Below are 8181 nucleotides of genomic sequence, written 5' to 3'. Positions count from 1 at the left end.
AAAATGGAGATAAGCAATCTATCAGATGCATAGTTCAAAACACTGTTTATAAAGATACTCAAGGAACTTAGTAAGGACCTCAATAGCATAAAAAGATCATCAGAAATGAAGGATACACTAATTGGGATAGAGAACAATTTAAGGGAAACAACAGTAGAGTGATGAAGCCAAGAATCAAATCAATGATTTAGAACATAAGGAAGCAAAAAACAACCAGTCAGAACCAGAAGAAGAACAAAGAATCTGGAAAAACGAGGATAGTTCTGACATTCTCAGCATAGGGGGACCAGAAAGAGAAGAGCAAGAAATGATAAATCTATTAGAAAAAAACAGTGAAAGCAAATTTTCCTAATTTGATAAATAGACATGCAAGTCCTGGAAGCACAGAGATTCCCAAACAAGATAGATTGGCCCACCGCAAGCTGCATAATAATTAAAATGCCAAAGGTTAAAGATAGAGAGAACATTTTAAAAACAGTAAGAGGAAAGCAGAAAGTTACCTGTGAGGGAGTTCCCATAAGACTGTCAGTTGATTTCTCAAAAGAAACTTTGCAGGCTTGAAGGAATTGGCAAGAAATATTCAAAGTGATGAAAAGCAAAGACTTACAACCAAGATTACTCTGTCCAGCAAAGCTATCATTTAGAATAGAAGGACAGTTAAAGAGCTTCCTGGACAAGAACTAAAGGAGTTCATTATCACCAAATCATTATTACATGAAATGTTAAAGGGACTTATTTAAGGGAAAAAAAGATCAAATCTATGAATGATAAAATGGCAATAAATGCATATTTATTAAAAATTGAATCTAAAAAAAAAGGAAACAAGAAGGAGACAGAATCAGAATATGGAGAGCGTTTTCATGGTTGCCAAATAGGAGAGGGGTCTGGGGGAATGGATGAAGAGGTGAAGGGATTAAGAAGTATAAATAGGTAGTTACATAATAGCCATGGGGATGTAATGTACTGTATAAGAAATGCAGAAGCCAAAGTACTTATACATATGACTCATGAGCAATGGTGTGGGGATTGCCTGAGGGAGTGGGGGTTGTTGGTGGACAGGGCAAAGGGGAAAAATCAGGACAACTATAATAGCATAATCAATAAAATATAATTTTTAAAAAAAGAAGTAAAAAACATTTGATAGGTTCCTAAAGAACCTCTTGGCAAAGAAAAGCAAGAGAATGCCTGTGAACCAAAGTATCACCAGTTCCATTCCCAGTCAGGGCAGATTCCTGGGTTGTGGGCCAGGTCTCCAGTGGGGGCCGTGTGAGAGGCAACCACACATTGACATTTCTCTCCCTCTCATTCTCCCTTCCCCTCTCTCTAAAAATAAAATCTTTAATAAATAAATAAAAATTTAAAAAAATAAGAAAAGCAAGAGAATGCTTAACACAAAAACCGGGGTAGTGGTTACTTTGGAGATTGTATGGGGTCAGGGATGAAGGGTCTCACAGGGGGCTTTGAAGGCACTGGCGGATATGCAAAGATTTGTTTTATTACTTTTGCATTTAAACTATTAAGGGTCTCACAGGGGGCTTTGAAGGCACTGGCGGATATGCAAAGATTTGTTTTATTACTTTTGCATTTAAACTATTATGTATGTTATATATAACTTTTCATCTGTATGAGAACTTTGTGAACAAAAAGCAACGCCAACAGCAGTGCTGTCCAGGCCTGTGGTTACTTCAGTTTGGAACTATAACCCCAGATTTCTTACCTAGTCTTCAAACTGGAACCCCACTTTCTCTCCCTCCTGTGTGTCTTCCACGTGGCTACCAGAGAGGCCTCCCCAAGTTGCATATCTCGTAGCAATGTGGCTGGTCTGCTCACATCTTGTGGCTCTCCACTGCCCACTACATTAGCCCAAACCCCTCATCTCCACACATTTCTCCTACCTGAATTACCCTTTCCTCCCCTTCCTTCTTCTTTAGGCCTATTCCAGGCCAGGGACCTCCGCTTTTCTATTTGAGCTCAGTGAATGGCCCCCTTGTACTCCATGTCAGAACTCTGCAACTGTAACAAGGTGAGGTCACAAAGCCCTTAAGAAGGAGAGGCCGTGTCCTCAGAGGTGAGGATTCTGGAAGCTCCTTGGACTGGAGTTCAGCTCAGTGCTCACTGGAGGCTTGGAGACTATACAGCTCTGTTCATCATGGTAAGGGTCAACCTTTCCCACACAGTTCACAGGCTTGCATGGGATGAAGGGTCTTGGACGTCATCCATGTCCAGGACAAGCTTGTCTGCTGTATCTACAGCTTTTGGGAACTGGAGCAGAAAACGGTAGGAAGTGAGTTGGGGGAGGGGGTGAGGCAGAGATTGGTGGGAGATGACGTTTCTTAGCATATTCATATCTTTTCCTCCAAACCTCATCTTCCCTAGAAGGAAGTTTGCACTGAGCTGGTGTGAATGGTTCCTATTCTTTGGGTGGAAGGGTGTGTGACTTAATCTGTCCCTCAGAGGAAAGACCATAGGCTTAAGATTTGATCTGTCTCAGCTGTTGACTGGCTGGGTAATTCCTGTCCCTCTGCGTCCTTACTTTCTAGTGTGGTAGATGTTATGAGCGTCAGCTTGCCCAGGGAAAGGCAGTGGGGACAGTAACATCTACCTGGCCCACTGCACGGGTGGCTGTGGGCCCCAGCTAGGGGGTGGAGGTGAAAGACTTTGAAGAGTGTAAGGCATTGTGCTAGCGTCGCTTACTGTGCCCGGGCTGTTTATATGTTGGTCTGTGGAGACAAAGTGCCGGAGAGGAAAAGCCGCTGGTTTTGTTCCTCGTAGACAGCCCTTCCCACCCAGAGTCTGGCTCCTTCCCTCCGGTTTGCAGGAGGAGCCGAAATCTGGATTCCTCTCTTATTGACATTCATCCAGTTAAGGAAGTTTATTCACACTTAGGTTTTTAAAAAGTATTTTTGAAATTAGAAAATATTGACTTTTGTTAAAAGCTTTTTGCATTCATTTAGATGATATATAAGTGGTGAATGACGATTGATTTCCTAGAGTGGATTTCCTATTCCTGGGATAAACCCTATGTGGTCTTAGTGCAAAAACTCAGCTCAGTAGGTTGTTGCCCCACATTCTTGCCCCTTGTCCTCGAGTTCACGTTGTTCCTGGATCTCTGGGCCTGGTGGAACACCCACCACTATGCCAGCCAAGCTCATTTCACTTTCCCAACAACCTTTGCGGACAGGATATATTACCATTCCCACTTAACTGAGGGAGCAGCAGAGGCCCCGAAAAGTTGGGTGATCAATCCATGGTAGCAGGCAGGTGGGTGGGCAGTTGACTGTTTTATCAGCCTCCTTACTTTCTCGCCTCACTTCCCTGCCCCTCCCCTCACTCTGCTGCCTCCACCCCCAGTGTGAAGAGACAAAGGTGACCGCGCAGAGACACATGCAAAACCCGAGGCACAGCAAGGAGGAGCTGAACAGTCTTAACCAGGCCATCCAGCAGCTGACTGTGGAGGCGGACAGTGCGAGGAGTCGGGTGAGGGGTGCCAGGGGTAGGGGGCACAGTGGTGACCGTAGGGGTGTGTCCCCTATTTGTGACAACTAGACTAGAGCCCCCCTCCTTTGAAATAGAGTTTCTATTTGTAAATGTCTGAGTAAATACGAGTGTGGCTGTATGTATGTCATGCTTACATTCACCTACGACTCCCTGTAGTTCATGTGGATAAGTGATTAGCATGCAGATAAATGTGTTTGAATATGTATGCTTGTTGTACATCGTGTTTTTTAAAAGGTTTTATTTATTTATCTTTAGAGGTGAAGGGAAGGAGAGAGGGAAAGAAATATTAATGTATGCTTGCCTCTTGTTCATCCCCTGCTGGGATCTGGCCTGCAACCCAGGCACTGCTATGGGAATCAAACCTAAATCCTTTGGTTCACAGGCCCACACTCAATCCACTGAGCTACACCAGCCAGGGCTGTATATCGTTTTTTATGTGTATGTACATTTTTATGTCTGTGCATTTTGTCTTATGTAGCATTAAATTTGAGCTCATCTTCAGAAACTGCGAGATTTTACCTAGAAATCCAGTTTTCTGGGTTCTCTGAAAATGTGTGGATCTGGTGACATTAAACTGTGATCACACATGGTAACAAGCGGCTAGAGGAGAGAGGCCCCTGTCTCCCCGATGTGGGGATGCGCTCCTTTGCATGCCACAGCGCCCCCTACTCTGGACTGCCTTCTTTGACACGGAGGCAGGAGGTTCTTCACCGTTTATCTCCCCTTCCCTGTAGAAGAGGACAGGTGCTGAAGCTATGTCTCTCTCTAAGGTTGAGAAATGAAAGGCAGGGAACATGGAAGAGGCCCTTGTGATTTCAGGACAATGAGAGCATGCATACTTCTCTGTGGAACTGGTTACTGTTGCATGCAGTTAACATTCCACCTTTACCTTTTGATGCCTCCAGCCTCGCCTCTGTAGGCATTTGTGTTTGCCACTCGGGCTGCAGGACTGAGAGAGGAGAGTTACCACATGAATGCTTTCTTTCTCCTGACTTCTTTACCTGTCCACCTCCTCTCTTTTCTCCCAGCATGCGCTCTGTCAAGCCCTCCCAGCTCACACTCCATACTGCCCGGGGAAGGGGTTCTGCTTTGGTCTTTTCTTGCCTTTTGCAGAGAGAAGTGTCTGAGGCTCGGAGGGAGACTTGTGTGGATTCTCCCTCCTCCAGGAACTGATGACTCTGAGGGGACTAGCTGTCAGGTTCCAGGGGTACATGGCAGAGTGAGAGGGTAGTCATGTTGGGGTGCAGTTTCCCACCAGCCACAGCTGCTCTGATCCCCTCTGCTGGCTTCCTAAACAGCAAGCACACCTCCCTAAGGCAAGCAGTTATTATTATTATTTTCCCCAAAGACTACAAATTTTAGTCTTCTGTGAGACTAGGATAGTCTTCTTGTTAGTTTCCCTGATAAAACAATAATGCCAGCATTTTGAGCTAAGGAGCATTTGATGCTTTTTGCATCTGAGGTCATATTACACTACACTGGTGTAAAAGGCTTTCTCTCAGCCATCCCCGATGACAGGGGCCAAATCTCTATCCTAGTAGCAGTGTGGACACACACACACACACACACACACACACACATTTCACAACAAGCGTGCTCACCCTACGCAATGATCTGTAGTCTTCATTGGCCTTCCATCCTCTGGGAAAGGTATGGACCCTTGAGGGGAGATGGATGAGGACCAAGGATGACCTTCTGTCTGTGGTCTTCCTTTCACCCTCAGCCCTGCAAACTAGAAGGAGCCAAGCACCCACCAGCTCTGCAGGAGCAGGGTGCCTCAGGCAGTGCCAAGGGCAAGCTGGCCTCACTGGAGGCTGCCCTGCAGCGGGCCAAGCAGGACATGGTTCGACAGCTTCGGGAGTATCAGGAGCTCATGATAGTGAAGCTGGGCCTGGACTTTGAGATCGCCACCTACCGCAAGCTGCTGGAGGACGAGCAGAGCAGGTGAGGGGTGCTTCAGATATAGCAAGCATACAGATGGGGTGGGGTGGGAGGTCATCACCTGAGTCCTCAGCAGCTGAGGACAGAGTGGGGAAAGGTGACCTGAGTGTCCAAGAACTTGTTTTCCTGGGGCCAATTTGTTCCCAATATTCAACAGCCCTGTAGACAAAGGCCCCAGCCAATGGACAACTCATAAAGCCATTCATCCCCAGGATCAGACAGCAGGGGCGAGTTTGCCCAGCTAGGGGGAGTAAGGTCTCAGTGTGAAGTGCCTTCTTCTCAGCTCTGCCCCCTTCCTAAGACCTGGGGAAGGCAGTGTCTGTGGCAACGAGTAGGGCCTGGCTTTTACCCTTAGGCAGCAGTAGGGACTCAAGGACTGCCAGCTCCATCCGGGTCAGGACACAAGGCTCAGGGGAGGGGCAAGGAATCTACCATGTGGCAAGCATGCTACAGTTATTATCTCCTTTAAGCCCACAGAAACCCTGGGAGGGATGCTCCTATCCCAATTTCACAGACGAGGAAACTGAGTCTTAGAAAGGGCAAAAGGATGACTTCAGGGATGCACAAGTAGAAAGGGATTAAGTGGGCCTTGAACAATATCCTTTAGATAATTGAGCCGTCTTCTCTATGGTCTCCTTTAAAATGTACCCCCACCGATGGTCTCCCCTTTCAAGATGTTTAGGCTCCCAAAAAAGTGTAGATCCCTTGCCTTCTTCCTCTTCCAAGAAGCCATCAATGTAAAAGCGAGTTATTTAAATTTACTAAGAAGTCTGTGGGCATCTGAGAGAACCAAAGAGCTTGCAGGATGGAATGCTTTCTGCCTTTCTGGAGAGGGTCAGGAGGGTTTTGTCTTAGCGAATGGAGAAGGTTACAGCTAGGAGATAGAGACACTACCTGTTTCCTCCTCCCTGCAGGCTTGGCCTAAGACTGGGAGCAGGGAGCCTCAGTAAGTAAATAATATGTATAACTTGGGGTAGAGGGGCCAAATCTTATTCCCCTTCCTCTTAGGAAGGGAGAAGGGGTTTGCTTCCTCTGCCTCCCTTTGCCAGGCGCCATTTCTTCACCTGGGGGTCTTTGTGTTGCGTGTGTTGGGGGGAGAGGGTCCTATGGTCTGCCCTTTGTGGGGAGGTTCTGTTGGTTTTGCCTGGTGCATGGAAAGAAGTTCTGTGGATTTATCCTCATGAAGAAAACTGTTTTAGTCTTGGGTGGGAAGAATCTGTGTCTGACTTCAGGGAGGGGCAGATTCTCTGGTCTGTTTCTGGGGCGAAAGGGGTCTGTATCTATTCTTTTGGGGATTTTGCACGTCTGTCTCTGAGTGGGGAGGGTCTGTGCATTGCTTCCTGGTGGATTTGTTTGTATGCCATGCCCGTCTTCTGGGACGGAGGGAGGGAAGGGGATATCCTCCCCTCCAGCAGCTGCTCTCTGCTCAGCCCAGGGCGGTGATCCCACCAGCCGGCCAGGCTCTGCCCTGGCCTCCACCCGCCTGCTGCCACCACCAGCGGGTTCCGACACCCTGGATACGAGCGCCCCCGGCGACGGCTGCGCGCTCTGCAGCTCTTCCGGCTGTGTCGGGGATTTCAGCGGCAGAGGCTTCCGCGGATGCTGAACACTTCCTGCCCCACACAGAAGTCAAAAACCCCTACCTTTTGCCCCAAAGACTTGGTCTCAGACGCCCCTCCCATGGGTGTGGCCCTCATCTCACCTCTCCCTCCTGCCCTTCACCTTAAAGCGTAAAGCCTCTGCATGTTGTTTTGCCCCTCTGAACTCCCCCACTCCTCTTTCCCTGGGATCCCTCTTTCACAATAAAAATGCTCTGCAGTGGCCTGAGCCGCCAGCCTCTTTGCATCTGGATTCTTCAGGCTCTTCCTAGAATGAAGACAAAACTGGCCAGATTTGGGGTTGGGGGCACTACCAAGAAGCAACGGTCCTGTTCTACTAGGCAGAGGAACTGAAAACTGCGTTCATTCATCCACTCACTCACTCCACAAACACTGAAGGTCAGACATGGGGTTTGGTAAGCAAGACAGCCTCTAGTCCTAGCTCTTTGGAGAGGACATTCTGGTGGGGGGGCAGGCCACAAACACGGAAACAGACCGGAAAGAGAATAGAGTGGAAGAGGGATGAGGGCGAGCCTTCGACTGCCCAGGCAGGGGCACTTGAAGGTGGGTCCATGGGAAGGTGGCCATCACAGATTGGGGCTGGGGGGTATGAGCACAACTGGGTGGCTCAGGCTTGAGTTCTAGTGTAACAACTGATCTAATGGTGGGCCGGGAGCAACATAGTATGGTGGGGAAAAGCTTGTCTATGGAATCAGACCGAGGTTCCAGTTCTGCCTCTACTTGGGGTCTGTGTTGTGGTTTATTTACTTATTTTTTTCACAAGGTAACTGGACTTTAGGGGGCAGAAGATAGGCCTGTTTTGGGGGGTGGGGTGGCCAGTGAAGTTTTGGGTTTCTGAGCTCTTTCCTTGCCACACAGCCTGAGAGATGCCTCCAACCACGAAGCTCACATTCTTTTTCATTGCACAAAGGTTACATCATCAACGCATCTGGAGAACAAAGGTTCCTGCTCTCTAAGTCCCTGGGTAAGGCTAAGGTGCAGGATTGGCCAGAGGCTCTGGCTTTACCTTTTAAGGCGTACCAGTGCCAAGGTGTCTGCTGTGTTTTCCTGGGTCCCTGCCCAAAAGTATCTGAATGGCTCCCTTCCTGGTTAAACAGAGCACTCTCATGCTGGAGGAATGGGA

The 8181-nt window shown here is 47.9% G+C and overlaps 1 protein-coding gene across 1 annotated transcript; it reads left to right on the top strand.

Moving 5' to 3' along the window:
- The first annotated feature begins 1996 nt into the window (after nucleotides 1-1996).
- On the top strand, nucleotides 1997-7045 carry LOC118976463 (keratin, type II cuticular Hb6-like). Its single transcript, XM_037030974.1, has 5 exons — nucleotides 1997-2023; nucleotides 3352-3456; nucleotides 5222-5442; nucleotides 6354-6385; nucleotides 6870-7045. Exons 1-5 carry the CDS (start codon nucleotides 1997-1999, stop codon nucleotides 7043-7045), a joined length of 561 nt encoding a protein of 186 aa, XP_036886869.1.
- The last annotated feature ends 1136 nt before the right edge of the window (nucleotides 7046-8181 follow it).

This window comes from Sturnira hondurensis, unplaced genomic scaffold, assembly GCF_014824575.4.
Source record: "Sturnira hondurensis isolate 20B ecotype Veracruz unplaced genomic scaffold, ASM1482457v3 Scaffold0020903, whole genome shotgun sequence".
In the NCBI taxonomy this organism is placed as follows: Eukaryota; Metazoa; Chordata; class Mammalia; order Chiroptera; family Phyllostomidae; genus Sturnira; species Sturnira hondurensis.
Note: the sequence above shows the minus strand (reverse complement) of the source record. Positions and strands in the feature narration are given on the sequence as shown.

Bases quoted from the DNA above. Each gene is read 5' to 3' on its own strand.
- LOC118976463 (XM_037030974.1), top strand. From the start codon at position 1,997: ATGTCAGAACTCTGCAACTGTAACAAG. The intron at 5,443-6,353 runs GTGAGGGGTGCT...TCCTCCCTGCAG, and splicing joins CTGGAGGACGAGCAGAGCAG to GCTTGGCCTAAGACTGGGAG. The intron at 6,386-6,869 runs GTAAGTAAATAA...CTCTCTGCTCAG, and splicing joins ACTGGGAGCAGGGAGCCTCA to CCCAGGGCGGTGATCCCACC.